Below are 20,046 nucleotides of genomic sequence, written 5' to 3' on the forward strand. Positions count from 1 at the left end.
TTTTTTTTTTTTTTTTTTTTTAAATAAACCAGGGCTAAGCATAAAATGTTTCCATGTTTACATAAAATTAGTTGTAATAAGTGTTTTAACTTTACAGAAAATTAGAAAGCAATAAATTACTATTTTGGCAGTTTTTTTCTTAAAGGGATATTCCACTAAATTGAGATTTTGCTGCTGTGATAGAGATGTGCTCTCTTCAGTCATAAACTGCTCTCTGCACATCAGCATTTTTAAGCTTGTTTGACAGATGTGCACTTGTTTTACATTGTTGCAATTCTATAAATGCGTGTTTATAAAAGACATTCATCATACATTTTTGATGCATTTTCCCCCTTCAATTACCAAAATTGTGATATATTGTGGCTGGTTTTCTTGTGACCTGTCAATATATCGCAGAATCATTGATATCGTGATTGAAGCAGCAGTGCCCGGAACAGCAGCAAAATGCTTTTTTAATGAACTTGGTGATAAAAAATAAGCTTCTGATTTATACAATTGACAGTTGGTAAATACACTGCAAAAATGATTTTCTTTCTTATAGTTTTTGTGTGATATTTAGTCCAAATATTGAAAAATTCTTAAACCAATAAACATTTTCTAGAAAGATTTTTAGACAAAATTGTGTGAATTTTTCATTAAAAAAGCTCAATAATCTGCCAATTAGGGTAAATAAAAAAAAAAGATTGTTTTAGGTTTTAAATAAGATTATTTTACTTATCTCATTGGCAGATTAATTTGTTTTACGAAAAAAAAAGTTCACTTAATTTAGAATTATTTCTGAAAACTGATTTTTTGTACATATTTTTTTTTGTACGTATTTACTAATTTGATCTATATGCGAGTATGTCTAGAAAATGCTTCCTGATTTAGTTTAATTTTAATTTAAATAGATGTTTTTAAGTTATTTGAACTACAAAATACAATATTATTTTTTTTCAGTATTAACATTTATATCCAATTTAAAAAAATGTATCTTTATTGTCACTATGTTAGACTGTTTGGTAGCGTCTTGAATAATAAAAAAAATCTGTATGTTATTGGCTACTTCCAGCTGCTTTTGTTTCTGTCAGCCCATATTAATGTTTTGTGTCTAATTATTTAGATTTGGGCAAGTAGTCATATAAAAAGTTGGATCAATAGGAAGTTGTTTTAGCAGAATAATATTTATAATTGTCTTAAAACATATATTTTATGATGTAAGCAACACAGCTACAGCCAATAAAATTGATAATGTGTGTTTTAAATTTATAGTGTGCGAATTATCAAGGATTGACGATAATTTGTCATATTGTTTGCACCAAAGGGGCCCCAAATAAAATCCTGCTTAGGGCCCCCTGAAGGCTTGGGCCGGCTCTGGTTTTTAGGTTGTGTTAGAATATGACCAAAATCCAACGTCGAGACAACATCTTAAACCAACGTCATATTGACGTCAAATACTGACATTTATTCGTCAGGTATGGCGACCAAAATTCATTGTTTGATTGACGTCATAGTGGTATTGTCCACACAATGTCAAGCTGTAACTTCATTAGACGTTGATATTTGGTTGTTTTTAGGTTATGTTAAAAAGTGACCATAATCCAACGTCAAACCAACATCTTAAACCAACGTCATATTGACGTCAAATACTGACATTTATTCATCAGGTATGGCAACTAAAATCCAACGTCTGATAGACGTCATAGTGGTAATGTCCACCAAACATCAAGCTGTAATATCAATAAACGTTAATATTTGGTTGACTTTAGGTTTGGACGTTGGGCATTGATGTCAGCCTGACGTTGGATTCTGACGTCCACCCGATTTTCAATTACAAACAAAATGCAACATCCACACGACGTTAGGGTACAACATCAATCTGACGTCATGTTGATGTCTTGTGCCTGCTAGGATGTTTACTGTTTTAAAATATTTTAAATGTTTCTCAAAATAAATTATATTATGTACAATGGGGAAAAAAGTTGTTTTTTAACCAGACATTTAAAAAGAATATATTTTCGAGCAGTAATCCCAATTCCTTGAAACCGTGATACCTTTATCCTAGGTTATTATACCATCAGAATATTATACTGACCCTTTTCTAGATCCAGCTGTGGTTACTCACATCAATAAAGCATCATTTTTGTGACACTGTACAACATTAATTCATATTTTTTTTAATTACTGTGAGGGGTACGTTCAGGGATAGAGTGCAGGGGTAGGCGTTAATAAAATACAATTTAAAGGTAATTTAATAAGTAATAATAATATAACTACCGTTATGGTTGGGTTTAGGGTAGGGGTAGGCGTTAACAAAATATAAAAAATAAGTCATTTAATAAATATTATCACAACTTTTATGGACAGAATTTCAAGGCGCAGCCTTGGGCTGGAGGAGGTTCGGTTTGGGGACCACAGGATTTCATCTCTGTTATTCGCAGACAATGTTGTTCTGTTGACCTCATCAAACACGGCCGAGTGTTATGCGGCTGGGATGAGAATCAGCACCTCCAAGTCTGAGGCCATGGTGCTCCACCTGAAAAAGGGGGTTTGCCATCTCCAGGTTGGAGGAAAGTCCTTACCCCAGGTGGAGGAGCGTGAGATTGACAGGTGGATCACTGCAGTGGCAGCAGTAATGCAGTCAATGTACCGGTCTGTTGTGGTAAAGAAGGAACTGGGCCGAAAGGCAAAGCTCTCGATTTATCTGTCAATCTACGTTCCTACTCTCACCTAGGGTCATGAGCTTTGGGTTATTACCGAAAGAACAAGATCTCTGATACAAGCAGCCGAAATGAGTTTCCTTCGCAGGGTGGCAGGGCGCTCCCTTATGGATAGGGTGAGGAGCTCTGTCACCCAGGTGGAGCTCGGATTAGAGCCGCTGCTCCTCTACAGCGACAGAAGCTGAGGTGGCTCGGCATCTGTTTCGAATGCCTCCTGAACACCTACCTAGGGAGGTGTTGCAGGCATGTCCCACCGGGAGGAGGCCTCGAGGAAGACCCATGACACACTGGAGGGACTATGTCTCTCGACTGGACAAGGAACACCTCGGGATCTGGGGAGAGGGAAGTTGGGGTTCTCTCCTAAGATTGCTGCCCCCGCGACCCGGCCCCGGAAAAGCGGCAAAAAATAAATGAATGAAAGAATAAAAATATTTCTTGTTAACTTCCAGCACACTGCTGGAATCAGCGCATCAGGATCAAGGACCAAATCTATTAGCTTTATAAAGCTTTCCTATGAAACTCTTTCAATAATAGCCTTGTGCTCCTTTTCTTGTCTTTCCTGCAAGAATGGCAGGACTAAAGTCTTTCTTGAGCATGAGTCCTCATGTGGCCGTTAAGGTTTCCTTTATGTGTGAAGCACTTTCCACACTGACCGCATATGAACGGCCTTTCCCCCGTGTGAATTCTCATGTGAGTTACAAGACTTTCTTTCCGCGTGAAGTTCTTGGCACACAGGTTGCAGGTGTACGGACATTCACCGGAGTGACTCCTCATGTGGGTGTTCAGGGTTCCCTTCTGCGCAAAACGCTTTCCGCATTGACTACATATGAAGGGCTTCTCTCCGGTGTGGATCCGCACATGAGCCTCAAGATGCACCTTTTGTGCGAAACTCTTCCTACACAGTTTACAAGCGTAAGGGCTTTCCCCAGTGTGATTCCTCATGTGGCAATTCAGATCTTTCTTCTGGATGAAGCTCCTTCCGCACTGGGGGCAGCTGTAAGGCCTTTCTCCAGTGTGACCTTTCATGTGAATCTTGACGTTTCCTTTTCGATTGAAGCTCTTTCCGCACTGAGGGCAGGAGTAAGGCTTCTCTCCGGAGTGAATTCTCATGTGACTTTTAAGGCTTCCCTTTTCATTAAATCTCTTCTCGCACTGTTGGCAAGCAAACGGCAGCTCTCCGGTGTGTGTTCTCATGTGGACTTTGAGGTTTACCTGTTGATAGAAACTCTTTCCGCAGTCAGAGCAGGTGTACGGCTTTTCCCCATTGTGGATTCTCATGTGGACTCTCAGGTTAGCGTTTCGATAGAAGGTTTTTCCGCACTGTTGGCAGGTGATGCCCTTTCTAGCTGCTTTTTTTCGAGCTCTTTTCTGTGAGGTTTTCTTTGCACTCTGTTTTTCTCCAGTTGTAGAATCACGACGTTTCTCCTTCCGACTAATCTCTTCCGCTTCATTAAGTTCTGGATTCTCCGTTTTTGGCACCATCAGGTCTATGTCACAAAAGATAAATGCAACATCACCTCAGTATAATGTCACACAAATCAACAGACTTCAAATGTGTAAAACTAATTTTCACCGAGGACCACTTCAGCATTGTGCAACACAGGCTCATTCTGAAAACGTACTTCTATGTACACTTCTGGAGAGCGCCAAATACGTCCCAGGAGCTACGTTTTTTTGCAGTTTTTGTTTTCGCGAATCCACCAGAGGCCGCTGTGTTTGCTCTTTCAGATGTAAAATTTCTCTCGCGAGTGCTATTCACAACTGCTGTTCTCACGTAAATCCACCGGAGGCCACTGTCGACTGACTGAATGACCGACTGACCCACCCTCCTCCTTCCCTAATCCACAGTTTTAAAAAGCAATAAAGAAAAAAAGAAAAGCCCTCGTCTGATTTTTATCATGTTTTCAGATTTTACCACATTCTCACCCTGGTATTTACTTGTTTATTATTTTTTGTCTATTGTTTTTGTCTTGTTTCTGGAATCAATCTTCGCTAGACTCAAACGCCATCGTCGTGGTCAACTCCTCTTTGCGCCTCAAGTCCACTGACATACATGGCAAGCCACTGGACAAACTGGTAAGAGCCGGAAAGCCGTCCATATGGAAGTAAGCAGTCAGGTGGTAAGCGCGAAAAGGAACGGCGTCATACTGACCCATATCGTTCATTTTAAAAACGAAATGCAGCCATACATACTTCTGGCGACATAATTTGCAGTCTCCAGAAATGTCTGTAGGGCTACGTTTTCAGAATGAGCCTGCGTTGGCATTGTGGCTGCCCTCAAAGGGCCAAGGCCACCCCCGTTTAAACTCTGGCCACCCCAATATGATTTTGCTGTTGATATTATTAATTTAAATGTATTTGCGCAAGTTCACAATGTTCAATAAATAAATATATATAAATAAATAAATAGCAGCCACTAAATTATTGTAAGTTGATTGGAGCCACTGATGATTTAATATTTACCTTAAGGTGCATCAATAGAAGAAGCTGTATTAATAATACTGTGGCTCAAAAAGGAATATGGATAAATGATATTATTGGGGTCTGTATCATGAGTGTGTGTATATACAGTAAGTGTGTGTGTGCCTTCTGTTCACTTTGTCCATTTGTTTGTTTTATTAATCTTCATTAATTTTAGACATACTATGCCCCCCTTTCATTTTATTTTTTTAATATTTCCCAAATGATGTTTAACAGAGCAAGGAAATTTTCACAGTGTGTCTGATAATATTTTTTACTTCTGGAGAAAGTCTTATTTGTTTTATTTCAGCTAGAATAAAAGTAGTTTTTAATTTTTTAAACACCATTTTAATGTCAATATTATTAGCCACTTTAAAGGTTCAGGACACCCTGGATAACTTTTTTTTTATAAATTAACAGATTTGTGTGTGTTGAGCATCAGTTAAGACAATGTTAGCACCTGTCAGCTTTAATTGTGGGGAAAACTGGATAATTTTGAGCTTTTGTCAGCTAATTTCAGCTTCCGGTTTTAAAATGATTTTTAGGGCGGATCAAAATCGGCGACGTAGCGCAGTACTGCAAGTGCAATGATGACGCGTCGGTTTCTCATTATTATTTATAGCGGAGTTTTCTTATCCTATGAGAAGAGCCGGCTGCTTAATTATTCATGAGACCTGCCAGAGTCAAGCCCGAGCTGTGTCACGGACCCACGGGCACACAGTATTTAGCCGTTCATGAAGGCTCATATGCGTTTGTTTCCATGATCCACTGGGTTTGTTGCATGTTTTCCCCCGCGATCTTGTCAGGGCCGATCATACAGCAAAGCTGTGTTTGCGGCTAGCATTTTTGTCGGGAGAGCAGCACGAGAATTAGAGAATGGCGGACGCTGTCTTTTATCAGGAGTTCGTTCACATTCAGACACATCACTGTGCTGCTGTGTTTGCCTAAATCCTCCAGATTACCAGCAGGACCAATGGTTAAAATAGACAGGTCAGGAGACCTGCTGCACTGAGTCTGCTGGATACGGGGATTGAGGGAGAATCCTCATTTATAGTGTTTACATGAACACACTTATCTTTATAATGATATAAATTGTGGTTATGTGTAAATGAAATTACGAATAACAAATGTAGCAGGGCATTAAATCACTGTTCATTTCTTTGCATTTTAACTTTGTAAACTATAAACTCATGCGTCTTCTCACGTTTTGTCTCATTTTGTGAGCTAACTACGTTCGCTCACGTTCTCCCCTGCTGGCCACGCCCACTCCTGCCCTATGCTCGCGGAGCTCCACGCCCATTAATCATGCATCTTTTGAAAAAATTCTGAAGTAGACTTTAACCGAAAGTGAGGGGTGTCATGGCCCTTTAAGCTATATTTTTCTATAGTCTACAGAACAAACCATCGTTATACAATAACTTGCCTAATTACCCTAACCTGCCTAGTTACCCTAATTAACCTAAATAAACCTTTAAATGTCACTTTAAGCTGTATAGAAGTGTCTTGAAGAATAGTCTAATATTATTTACTGTCATCATGGCAAAGATAAAAATATATCAGTTATTAGAGATGAGTTATTAAAACTATTATGTTCAGAAATGTGTTGAAGAAAATTTAACAGAAATTGGGAAAAAAAATAAACAGGGGGGCTAATAATTCTGAAGAAATTATTATTCCCGTCGATATATATATATATATATATATATATATATATATATATATATATATATATATATATATCAAATGGAAGAGTTTGGGTAAACCAACCTGTTTGTTCCTGAGCATCTTCCTGTTTGACTGTAAATTCTTCATCGATCTTCACGTCTTCACTCTCCTCTTTAATAAATGACATCTTTATAACAGCCTGTCACAAGGATTCACCAGTTCTTCCGTCCCTTTGGACTTTCTGTAACTTCAAAAATGACAATATTTAACGGTTAATAAACCCTCTGGCTTCATCGCATCCAAAGTAAAACTTTGTATTTACATAATGTGTGAGTATTCACTGTGTATAAATATTGAGATAATGCATACAGTTGAAGTCAGAATTATTAGCCCCCTTCACATTTTTTTCTTCTTTTTTAAAAATATTTTCCAAATGATGTTGAACAGAGCAAGGAGATTTTCACAGTATGTCTGATAATATTTTTTCTTCTGGAGAAAGTCTTATTTGTTTTATTTCGGCTAGACTGAATACAGTTTTTAATTTTTTTAAACAGCATTTTAGGGACATAATTATTAGCCCTTTTAAGCTATATTTGTTTCTCGATAGTCTACAGAACAAACCATCATTATACAATAACTTGCCTAATTACCCTAACCTGCCTAGTTAACCTAATTAACCTAGTTAAGCCTTTAAATGCCACTTTAAGCTGTATAGAAGTGACTTGAAGAATATCTAGTCAAATATTATTTACTGTCATTATGGCAAAGATAAAATAAATCAGTTATTAGGGATGAGTTATTAAAACTATTATGATTAGAAATGTGCTGAAAAAAATCTGCTCTCCGTTAAACAGAAATTGGGGGGAAAATAAACAAGTGGTCTTATAATTCTGACTTCAACTGTATATATATATATATATATATATATATATATATATATATATATATATATATATATATATAAAATTCATATTTGATGTAAATATTTCATTTATAAATAAATGTTTTCTCAGATACAGACCCATAGCCATTTTGAGCACTATTTTAGCTGGATTAGCTTGTCGGATGATCATCATAACCACCTTTTTGGTGTACCAAAAATATTTCCTAAATAGTTAGAATAAAGAAATATGAAAAAAATATTTATTTTTAAAATACTGTTTATGACATTATATTATCAATAGGAAAAAAAGTAAATTAAAAACTGTGGCCTATTGTAATTTATCAGGCAAATTACAAACGAGCCAGCCCAGCACATTACACTTTCCTCAGTCGGAATTCGGTCATTTTAATAGTAATAAGAATAATAATGATAATAATTTAGAGCTTCAACATTTTTCTAGCCTCTCTTTATGGATGACATCAACAGCCAAAATAGTATTCAAATTGATTTTTAATATGGTCCGCTTTTGATGCTTCACAGTTTTTTTACATTGGTCATGCTTTCATTCAAGAATAAGCTCCAAGATTTAGTATTAAGGTTACTTGTCAAATGTTTTCTCTGCCTAATAACAATACAGTAGCGAAAGATGACTTCTCTTACGACAAAGTTTTTTTTTTTTTGCACAGCTAGATGTTGGACTCATGAAAAATAATTGTTTAAATGGCCAAAACTGATTTAGTCACAACAGGAGATTGACGATCAAATCTAAAGGCTAGTTTAAATCTTGTTCTTTAACATTTATTTTTTTTTACCCACAACAAAACTTCCATCTGAAATGTGTCATCCGGGTTTTCCTTATCCTGTTAACCCCTGAAGCCTAGCCAGTAGGAGCAGGACATCGTAGGTAATCACATAACTGACTAACTAGATGTAAACTGAATGATCTCTGGTCCCTAATTCAAAGATAAATAGATTTCAATTTTAAATTCTTTTAAAAAATGGCTGCTTCACATTTTTATAAATCCAACAAATCGTAAAACTGTGGTTTTATTCTATTTTTAATTTCCGTGCACGCTTCTCCAAATTACCATCGTTTCTCAAACTTTTTAATGAATAATAACTTGCAGATATTATATTTTTGATTTCGAGTTGACTTTGGCAGACCTAACATGATGTGAAAGCCCTGGTTTACCGACCAAACAGAAAGCAGTGGTGGAAGGAGTACTGAAAAATCATACTCAAGTAAAATTACCACTACTTGCCTACAAATGTAGTGCAAGTAGAGTAAAAGTACCTGTTGTAAATATTACTCAGAGTATGAGTACAAAGTAAACCTTTCAAAAGTACTCAAGAGTAGTGTATAGTGAGTATTTCACTGTAGAAAGCTGATGCGTTTACGTGTAATTTGTGCATGTGTGTGTACACGTAACATTCTGTAGTGCATTAAGTTATTAGCCCAGCAGGCACACAACGTCATAAGACGTTAATATTAGGTTAGATTTAGGTTGTGATGTCAGGTGACCAAAATTCAATGTCTAGTCAGGGTCTAAGGACAACATTATTTAGATGTCCAACAAAGATGTCAAATGACGTTGGTATTTGGTTGATTTTAGGTTGTTAGAAAGTGACCAAAATCCAACGTCGAGCCAACATCTTAACCAACATCATATTGACGTCAAATACTGACATTTTTTGTCTTCAGGTATGGCAACCAAAATCCAACATCTGATAGACGTCATCGTGGTAATCTCCACACGACTTCAACATCCTTAGACGTTGTTATTTGGACGGTTTTAGGTTGGACATTGACGTTGAGTTCTGTCGTCAACCCGATTTTCATTTCCAAACAAAATGCAAAAACCCCACGACGTTAGGGTACAACGTCAATCTGACGTCTTGTGTCTGCTGGGTGTTTAAGGCCATTTCGGTCATCATAAAGTAAACATCCGTCATCTCCTCATCAGTGACATGCGTCTGGGTCAATGCGTGTAAAGATTTTGGACATTACTTGAACACTTTTAATGCTTCCAAACAGTTTGCTGCAATTATAAATTGCCCGCGTCTTGAGGTAGTTCATTATGATGCAATTTTCCTTTTTAGGTGTGATTTGATTGGACGGGAATCACAGGACTGATTTGTCTAATCCCCATAGACAAGAGAAAATAAAGTAGTGACTGCAGCCTGAAGGAAAGTAGTGGAGTAAAAGTACCGATACAGCACTAAAAATGTACTTAAGTGAGAGTAAAAGAACACATTTATAAAACTACTCAGTAAACTACAATTACTGAGAAAAACTACTCAATTACAGTCATTTGAGTATTTGTAATTAGTTACTTTACACCACTGACAGAAAGAAAAGCATGTCCTGGTAAACTCCACAGTTCTGTATTTTGAGTAAAATTGAGTGGTGAAAACTGAACATCCATAAAGCATTTAAATATTAATTAATTAATCATTTTTAAAAGTCTATGAATGAACTTCATAAGTGTTTTGTTTTTTGTTCGAAAATGTTTGGTGATGATGAGAGACCATGATCCGAGTCGACGCGAACAGGTGATTCTATTGAATCAATCTTAAACAAATCATTACTTTCGTTTAACAAAACCCGTGTAAATGGTTCACAGATTGGAATATATGCGGTGTGCTTTGCTAAAACATAGTTAGCGAGCTGTGTTTGGTCAATCACATTAAACTGTAACGACTTTACTTGCTTTGTCCAACAGTTTTGACTCAGTGATTCTTTTAAACCGATCACTTCACTCTCACTCTTGACTCAGCGATTCTTTTGCTTTTCGCTTCTCCACAGACGATTTTCAGTGAAGTAATCACCTAAAGTTTGGTCCATTTATTAAACTAAACATCCATAAAGCATTTATATATTAATTAATTAATCATTTTTAAATGTCTACGAATGAACTTCATGTTTTAAAAACCTGAGGCTGTGTTGAAGTCATTATGTTGAGGAATCGTATGTACCCAGTAAAAAATAAAGCTTTCACATATTGACAAGTATTATTAAATCCTGTGAATTTGGTTTTTATAGTTGTTTTATTTAATTCATTAGCCTAAAAAAGATCAAATCAAGATGTATATTGCTGATTATCAAGGTTTATCGATTGCGTATAGTCCTGAATGTGCTGGATAATACGGATGTACAACAGGTCAATGATACCAGAGTAAAGATGTTTGATTTAAGATGTATTGAAGGCTAGTTTTGGGGTTTTGGAAAGTTCTGGGTATTAGGAATAGACTGTTATTATGTTCGAACGACGTAAATCGATAGCAAAATGTTCCCCAAACCTTACAATAATGTATTTCCATAAAGAAAAAATAACCAAAAAAATTAAACTTAAAAACATTTTGGGGACCAAAATCTAGCCAAGAATTGTTATTGGAGTTTGCCTTAATAAACAGATCCAAACTAATGAAAGTTAGACTATAGCTTTGTGTGCTTTACAGGTGAACTTTAAGTGTTTTGTTTATTTGTTCGAAAATGTTGGCGCGGTGATGATGAGAAACCATGATCCGAGTCGACGCGAACAGGTGATTCTATTGAATCAATCTTAAACAAATCATTACTTTCGTTTAACAAAACCCGTGTAAATGGTTCACAGATTGTAATATATATGCGGTGTGCTTTGCTAAAACATAGTTAGCGAGCTGTGTTTGGTCAATCACATTAAACTGAAACGACTTTACTTGCTTTGTCCAACAGTTTGACTCAGTGAATCTTTTAAGCCGATCACTCTCACTCAGCGATTCTTTTGCTTTTCGCTTCTCCACAGACGATTATCAAGTAATCACCTAAAGTTTGGTCCATTTATTAAACTAAACATCCATGAAGCATTTATATATTAATTAATTAATCATTTTAAATGTCTATGAATGAACTTCATGTTTTAAAAACCTGAAGCTGTGTTTAAGTCATTGTGTTGAGGAATCGTATGTACTCAGTAAAAAAATAAAGCTTTCACATATTGACAAGTATTATTAAATCCTGTGAATTTGTTTTTTCATAGTTGTTTTATTTAATTCATTAGCCTAAAAAAGATCAAATCAAGATGTATATTGCTGATTATCAAGATTGCGTATAGTCCTGAATGTGCTGCTGGATTATACCGATGTACAACAGGTAAATGATACCAGAGTAAAGATGTTTGAAGGCTAGTTTTGGGGAAATAGACTGTTATTATGTTAGAGTGGTATTAAAATCGTGAGGAGAATGTTCCCCAAACTTTACAATAACGTTCTTTCCGTTAGGAAAACAGCAAAACTAAACTTAAAAACATTCTGGGAATCAAAACATAACCACATTAGGGTTTGCATTAGTAAACAATATCGAATGAACGGTAATAGCTTTGTGTGCTTTATTCGACATGTCGGCGCGGTGATGATGAGAGACCATGATCCGAGTCGACGCGAACAGGTGATTCTATTGAATCAATCTTAAACAAATCATTACTTTCGTTTAACAAAACCCGTGTAAATGGTTCACAGATTGGAATATATGCGGTGTGCTTTGCTAAAACATAGTTAGCGAGCTGTGTTTGGTCAATCACATTAAACTGTAACGACTTTACTTGCTTTGTGCAACAGTTTTGACTCAGTGAATCTTTTAAACCGATCACTTCACTCTCACTCTTGACTCAGCGATTCTTTTGCTTTTCGCTTCTCCACAGACGATTATCAGTGAATTAATCACCTAAAGTTTGGTCCATTTATTAAACACATTTATTGTATCACTTGTATAAATGTACTAGTTGTTTTGTCCACTTTATGCTTTGTTTTATTTAGATTAACTTCAAGCTTATGAAGCTTGAAACAGCGCCAATCGTATTCTGTTACAGAACTTCAGTATCAATGTCTCTTGAGTATTAGATTAAGTTACTGAGTAATCTAACGAGTGACTTGTCATTTTTAAAGCATGCATTTGGTTTAAATTGACTGTGGTTTTCAGAAAAAACTCGTTCATCTCTTTCAAAATGACTTTCATTGTTTTCCAGTTCCCAATTTCACAGTGTTCAGAGCTGATACTTACATTTCTCTCATGCACTATATTCACAAAATGCGACGATAAAGAATGCCAGTATTAAAACAGATATAAATTCGTATGTAAGGTTATAGTAAAAACTGAAGATATTTTAAACACTCAATGCTTAAAAACACAAACCTGTTCAGCCAACTCACAACAGACCCGCGGCGCGGATTGATGACGTCATCATGTAAACAAACCAAAATCAAAGTCACATTCAAATCACTGAAAGCTCATGCATATATATTTTGAATTATTTTTAAAAAATCATATAAATGTTTGGTCATGGTTATAAAACTGATTTCTAATCTCAAATTGTCTTTTCTGGCAAAATAAAGGTTATAATAATAATAATAATAATAACAATAATAAGAGTAATAAACAAATTATTATTATTATAATCATATATAAATTAATAATAAAACCGAAATGTTTTTTTTCTATGATTGCTTAGGTCCAGGCAGAAATCAAGCAGTCATCTTTTTCATGTTGGCTAATATTATGCACTTGACACAAACAAAACACAAAACGGCTTCATTTCCATCAACTTCTTTATGGCTAATTTCCTTGCCCAGACAAACTGAAGTCAAATATCTTAAATGAACGATCAGTTGTCGATGCGTCAGGTCTGTGCTTATTTTTGGTTCTTTTCATAATGAACACACACGTGACACGCGCGCGCACACACACACGCACACAAAGATCAAAGTAATATATATGCAGTACTGACTGACAAGCTAAAACTATACCGATTGTGTCTGTCAAACAGTATTAGTTTATATTGTTAATATTATATTTTAACATTATGTTAGTCCTGTAGTTTATTAATTAGCATTTTATGTTGATATAATTACCTATTAGTTATATTACTGTAAGATGACTTTTTTTTTAATTATTTATCGTCATCATGTTGTATTTCCTCGTTTGATTCGCGTAACCGGCGCGTTTTTGACAATTACCTGAAGTCAAACCGGTTAAACCGGACCTGTGATGTTCTGAGGCGAAATCACCGGCTGTTTTTGGCGCTTTTAATGTAAACCCGAATCGTTTTAACGCTGTAATAATCCTCCCTTGGGCTATTTTCTCCTGATGGAGCATGATGAAGAATCAGTGCTTGGATCTGTCAACAGATAGCCAGACAGGTGAGTGTTAGTTTAAGAGTTTGTCATTTGATTTGCAGTTTCCTCCTCGGCGTAATTAGGATAATGTTTTTGCTAATTATAATTATAGTGTATTATTTATACTAGAAATTGGCGTCCATGTTTCCACAGATACGTACACGGACAGGTTTATTGTGTTACAGTCATACTTTTGTTCGATTTGTATTTTGAAAAATGTTCGGAAAATCAAATAAGTTAGTTTAGCTTATATTTTTTAACAGGTTACGTAATGAAAACGAGTTACCCTAACTCATGAATTGATTATATTAAGCAAAACTCAATACGAATGAGTTATGAATGAATGAATTGTATTTTTGTTTTAACTCTAATACTTGAAGCAACACCAAACCATTTGAGTAGCTATTGTTTGGAACTCTTTGTGATTTCATAACTGAACTTCACGTTCTAATGCACATATTTTAATGGTACATGACAAAAATTATTCTATGTGATTTTTTTGGGTTCTTTTGGGAACTTTTTATTGTTTGTTGTTTTTGGTTTGACCCCCCCCCAACCCAACCCCAAAATATTTTTGTTGTTGCAACGTCATGCAACAGTGGTACAAAATCACAGAGGAAATTATTCACATATTATATATCAAATATCATGAGTCAGAGGTCAAAGAGCAATAATAATTTGACAAATCTTATTCAAACTGTGACAGAATCATTAAGGAAATAGGGAAGAACACATGAAACATATTCAGTGCTCAGCATAACTGAGTACACCCCATTTTGAAAATGGCTCGAACCAGCGACCTTCCTGCTGTGAGGTAACAGCGCTACCCACAACACAAATGCATTCATTCATTTACCTTTCAGCTTAGTCCCTTTATTAATCCAGGATGATTAACAGCGGAATGAACCACCAACTTATCCAGCACATTTTTTTATTTTTACGCAGCGGATGCCCTTCCAGCCACAACCCATCTCTGGGAAACATCCACACACACTCATACACTACAGACTTAATAATGTAATTTAGCCTACCCAATTCGTCTGTACCGCATGTCTTTGGACTGTGGGGGAAACCGGAGCACCCGGAGGAAACCCACGCGAACGCAGGGAGAACATGCAAACTCCACACAGAAACGCCAACTGACCCAGCCGAGGCTCGAAACAGCAACCCAGTGACCTTCTTGCTGTAAGGCACTACCTACTGCGCCGTCAACACAAATGATCAACACCAATAATATATGTGTATATGACTCTTTATAGTCATAGTTGTATAGTTTACTGTACATAGTTGTATGGTTTGCTGCAATCGGTTTCCTCAAACAGTTTGAGTAACTTTACTCATCGGGTTTTACTGTGTTGCTAGATTTACCTTTACTTTTTTTAGCAGCTACTAGCAGTTATTATTATTAGCCTATATTTGCTAGATTTTTTTATTTAAGTAGTTTTGGACGTTTTGTCCAATTGATAATAATCACTATTGCACATTAACGCTAACACAACCTTATATATATCCTCGTATTTAAAACAGGCATTTTATTAGAGTTTTAATTCACCAAGGGTTCCGATTAGTAGCCTATCTTTCGGTAAATTACGTCAGTAAAACAACTGAATTGAAATATTCCTAATTGCGATGTCTAATTAGTATTCTGATCACACTTGATGTTTTCTTTCAGTTGAATCCAGAAGCAAAATGTAATCTGAACTCAGCTGTGTGTCCATGAAGAGCGACAGGTCAGTGAATCTTGCTCATTAAAACAATACTATAGTAATGTAAAGTAACCACCTTTATTTGTATTGCGCTTTTACATTGTAGATTGTGTCTACGCAGCTTCACATAGAAGATTATAGTGAATTGAAACAGTGTAAATCCGTTTAATATGTTTTAATATTCACTGCTGCGAGTCCAAACACTGAAGAGTAAGTGATTTTGAACAATACTATAGTAAAGTACTTGAATTAATCTGTTGTGGTAATTCTGTAACTGCTATGCTAGTACAACTACGGCAGTGTAAACAAACTCATCATACTGTACTAAGTGTACATGAAAATGAAGATGAATTCCTGGCTAATTCTGGCACATTTAAAAGACCGTTTATTAGTGTGCATTGACCCTGTAAACAAATGAACTAAACTAAAATGTAATACACCACAGCGTACTGTAGTAAAAAATAAAGTACGCTACATTACAGTATATCTGTTCACTGCAGTTAAATCTACATTATTCTGTTGGATTCATTCACAAAGTGTTGTAAACACTGTGGTATATATAGTATATTGCACTTTACTATGGCATGGTTCCAAAACTATAGTAACATTTTTCATGTGGCTTACTACATAATCTGTGTTCACATGATCATTATAGAGTGTCTGCCTGGAATCCGTTTCAGTTTTTTTTTTTAAATATTTCAAGAGTTCACACTTAGATATTGCTTGACAACTGTAAGCAGGTTTGGCATGCTGTCCCGGGAGAGAACCCTGAGCTTGGAGATAGTTGAGCCCAGGGCTCCCGCCAGGTCCATAGAGCATGTGAGGGGAGTACAAGGTCAGGTGGTTCTCGAGAGCTCCCCTTTTTAAAGGAGGAAAGGAGGAGAAAGGGGGTGGATGGGGGGGTTTCTTCGGAAAACTAAGATAAGGGAGTAATATCTAGCTAGGCTACTTATAGTGAGTTAGGATAGATCTGATTGGCTAACTAATGAGTGTAGATAGGTGGCCAGCTGCAGTCAATTATATCACGTGCTCCTCTCGAAATTAGTTCAAAAACTTCACTTATTAAATAAAATATCTTAATTAACAGCTCTAAATGCTGGATTAGCATGTGCTGTGAAATTCCCATCTGCATAATGCATATTAATAGGATAAATTGATTTCAAAAGTCTTGAATGAGAGATCCTTATTAATGGAGTAATTCTGTCATTGGTTCAGTTTAAAAGTCTTGAATATAAGGTTGTGTTGATTGCATTGACTTGTGTTCATCTTTAATGCACAGATCAGAATCAGCTGTGTGTCCCTGAATAGTGACTGGTCAATGAATCCTCTACATAACATTAGTGGGCACTCTGATGCTGGGACTAGGTAATAACCTAATACCAAAACAATTTAGTTCATATACAGTTGAAGTCAGAGTTATTAGCCCCTCTTAGATTTTTTCTCTTTTTTCAATATTTCCCAAATGATGTTTAACAGAGCAAGGAAATGTTCACAGTGTGTCTGATAATATTTTTTCTTCTGGAGAAAGTCTTATTTGTTTTATTTCAGCTAGAATAAAAGCAGTTTTTAATTTTTTAAACACCATTTTAAGGTCAATATTATTATTAATATATTGGGCTATATTTGTTTTCGATAGTCTACAGGACGAACCATCGCTATACAATAACTTGCCTAATTACCCTAACCAGCCTATTTAACCTAGTTAAGCCTTTAAATGTCACTTTAAGCTGTATAGAAGTGTCTTGAAGAATATCTAGTCAAATATTGTTTACTGTCATCATGGCAAAGATAAAATAAATCAGTTATTAGAAAAGAAAATAAACAGGGGGGCTAATACTTCTGACTTTAACTGTATAAAGTTCTCCAAAAGCTATATCATTCATTCAGTAAGGTTGTGTTGATTACGTTTAAGTGTGTTCATCTTAAATGCACAGACCGGACCCACCAGGACCCAGCTGTGTCTCCATTAGGAGCGACTGGTCCATGAATCCTCCACATAACTTAAGTGGGGACTCTGATGCTAGGTCTAGGTAATCACAGCCTATAAGCCATTCAAATGATGAATTGATTTAATATGCTGCTGTTATACTGTAAACAAATATATTAATTACATTATCTTGTGTGTTCATCTTTAATTCGCAGACTGGATCCACCAGAACCCAGCTGTGTGTCCACGAAGAGTGACTGGCCAGCAAATTCTTCACTGAAGTTTAGTGAACGCACTGAACTTAGGTTTAGGTAAACACTGTAATAAGCTGTTTTTGGTTAATACACATGTATATGCACAATCCTGACACTTGTGCTTGTTTTGATTCTGAAGTGTTGGAAACTGTTGGTTCAATCTTGATTCTAAAGGGCTGGTGTTCGTGCAGAGTTTATCTCCAACATGCTTCAATACGTCTGCCTGGAAGTATCATGTATACCTAGTAAGACATTATTTAGCCTGTTCAGGTGTGTTTGATTAGGGTTGGAGCTAAACTCTGCAGAACCCTCAAGGAATAAGTTTGGTGGATCGGATGTCATGTATTCATTTCATTTGTCTGTGTCATGCTATTAATTGTTGGCACTTCTGTCTAGTTAAGTTTCAGTTTGATGCAGAATTCGCTCGTATTTGCACATTGTGCACTCATGTCTCAATACAAGTTCAAGTTTGTGCAACACAGGCTCATTCTGAAAACGTAGACACGTGGACGTTTCTGGAGACCCCGAATTGTGTAGCCGGAGGTACATATGGCTGCATTTCATTTTTTTAAGCGAATGATACGGGGCGCTACGACGCCATTCATTTTGGCGCTTACCGGCTGACTGCTTACCTCCGTGTGGACGGCTTTCCCACCACAACTAGTTTGTCTAGTTAGTTCGTTGTGTACATCAGAGGACTGATGCAGAGAGAAGTTGACCTTGACAATGACTGGGTTTCGAGTCTGAGGAAGAGCGGTTCTAGAAATCAGACAAAAACAGAATCCAAAAAATAAACCGAATGAGTGAACGACAGGGTGAGAATGTGGTAATATCCGAAAACGTGGTTAAAAATCAGACAAGGGCTTTTCTTTTTCTAGATAGCATTTGTAAACCGTCTGTTGGTTTTAGGGAAGTAATCGAGTGGGGCCTGGGTGGGTCAGTCAGTAAAACTGGCAACCCGAACTCATTCTGGAAACGTAGCCCCGCGGACGTTTCTGGAGACCGCGATTTCCGTGGCCGGAGGTACGTACGGACGCGTTTAGTTTTTTTTGAGCGAACGCTGCGGGACGGTGTGGCGCCGCTCCGCTCCTCCTCTTCACGCTCCCCGGCCGACGGCTCGCCTCCGAGTGGAGGGCTTTCCTGATGCAACCTGTTTGTCCGCTTAGCTCACAGCGTTGCGTCAGCGGAGCAGAGGCCCCGGAGGAGGAGCCGGCCGCGGTGGACGACGACCGAGATCGAGTCCGGGGAACAGCGGTTCCGGAAATCAGGTAAGATGAAAAACAGAATTCGAAAAATAAGGGCGAAAACGCGGCAGGATCCGAAAACGCGAAGACGAGGGCTTTTGCTTTTTTTTTTTCTTTTCTTGACGGCTTTTGCAAACCGTCGCTTGGGTTTAGGGAAGGAGGAGGAGGAAGTGGAGGGTCGGCCGGGCGGCTTTTCGTGTGAGAACAGCGCGGGCGCGAACGGCGCACGCTCCCGAGAGGCGCCCGAGACGCAAAAAATCGCGCACAGCGGCCTCTTGCGGATCCGCAAAAAACAAAAAACGCTCGAATACGTACCTCCCGGGACGTATCTCTCGGTCCGCAGAAACGTCCGCGGGGCTATGTTTCCACAATGAGCCCGGGTTGAAAACTGGTTAGGTTTAGGGAAGGAGGAGGGTGGGTCGGTCGACAGCGGCCTCTGGTGGGTTTACGCCAGAACAGCTTGGGCACGAACGGCACTCGTGAGAGACATATGAGATGGGAAAATGTGCACACAGCGGCCTCTCGCGGATTCTCAAAAATATGTACCTCCCCGGACGTATTTCATGGCCTCCAGAAACGTCCACAGGACTACGCTTTCAGAATGAGCCTGGGTTGAGTTTGTGTAGTACATGGCTTTTGTTGACATGGGGCTGCATACTTTCATGTTTGGTTTGTATGCAGTTAGAGCCCTGGCTTTGTTTTATTGTTCTGTTTGATGCAAGCACAAGGTTTTGTTTTTATGCCATGTGCTATTGTCTAGCCCAGGGTTCCCCAAACTTGGTCTCTGAGGGCCGTTGTCCTGCAGAGTTTAGCTCCAACACACCTGCCAGGATGTTTTTAGTATACCTAGTAAGAGCTTGATCAGGTGGTTCAGCTGTGCCTAATTGGGGTTTAAGGTAAACTCTGCAGGACGCCGGCCCTCTGGGACTGAGTTTGGGCACCCCTGGTCTATCGCCTCCAATTGTCAACCGTCATAGTGTTCTTGTGTTTGCTGTCATGTGCCAGTTCATCAATTTTTCCTTCTGTTCTTGTTCCTACCTGTTCTGCCTTGTCAGCCC

General features: G+C 37.4%; 3 protein-coding genes across 13 annotated transcripts in view; 2 read left to right on the forward strand and 1 right to left on the reverse strand.

Annotated features, from left to right (window-relative positions):
- Window positions 1-20,046, forward strand: part of si:cabz01054394.7 — a 202,854-nt gene that overhangs the window by 38,232 nt on the left and 144,576 nt on the right. The gene's annotated exons all lie outside the window — the stretch shown is intronic.
- On the reverse strand, window positions 542-12,931 carry LOC100536348 (uncharacterized). The gene is made up of 3 exons (XM_087250415.2): window positions 12,878-12,931; window positions 6,927-7,071; window positions 542-4,186 (listed from the first exon to the last, which is right to left on the reverse strand). Exons 2-3 carry the CDS (start codon window positions 7,009-7,011, stop codon window positions 3,276-3,278), a joined length of 996 nt encoding a protein of 331 aa, XP_087106541.2. The 5' UTR covers window positions 7,012-7,071; window positions 12,878-12,931; the 3' UTR covers window positions 542-3,275.
- Window positions 13,716-20,046, forward strand: part of LOC100150280 (NLR family CARD domain-containing protein 3-like) — a 29,893-nt gene continuing 23,562 nt past the window's right edge. For 4 of the 10 annotated variants that reach the window (XR_015942542.1, XR_015484012.2, XM_087249854.2 and 1 more), the window contains exons 1-3: window positions 13,716-13,881; window positions 15,530-15,587; window positions 17,706-17,801. Coding sequence is in view for 5 of the 10 variants with exons in the window: in XM_087249854.2 (XP_087105980.2) it covers window positions 15,574-15,587; window positions 17,706-17,801 (110 nt within the window). In the remaining 5 variants the exon portion in view is untranslated. Of the gene's footprint in view, window positions 13,882-15,529; window positions 15,588-16,842; window positions 16,929-17,497; window positions 17,594-17,705; window positions 17,802-20,046 lie in introns of all 10 variants that reach the window. The other 6 variants (XR_015942543.1, XM_087249850.2, XR_015484010.2 and 3 more) reach the window with 3 other exon arrangements.

Source organism: Danio rerio, chromosome 4, assembly GCF_052040795.2.
Source record: "Danio rerio strain M-AB ecotype USA chromosome 4, GRCz13ab, whole genome shotgun sequence".
Lineage (NCBI taxonomy): Eukaryota > Metazoa > Chordata > Actinopteri > Cypriniformes > Danionidae > Danio > Danio rerio.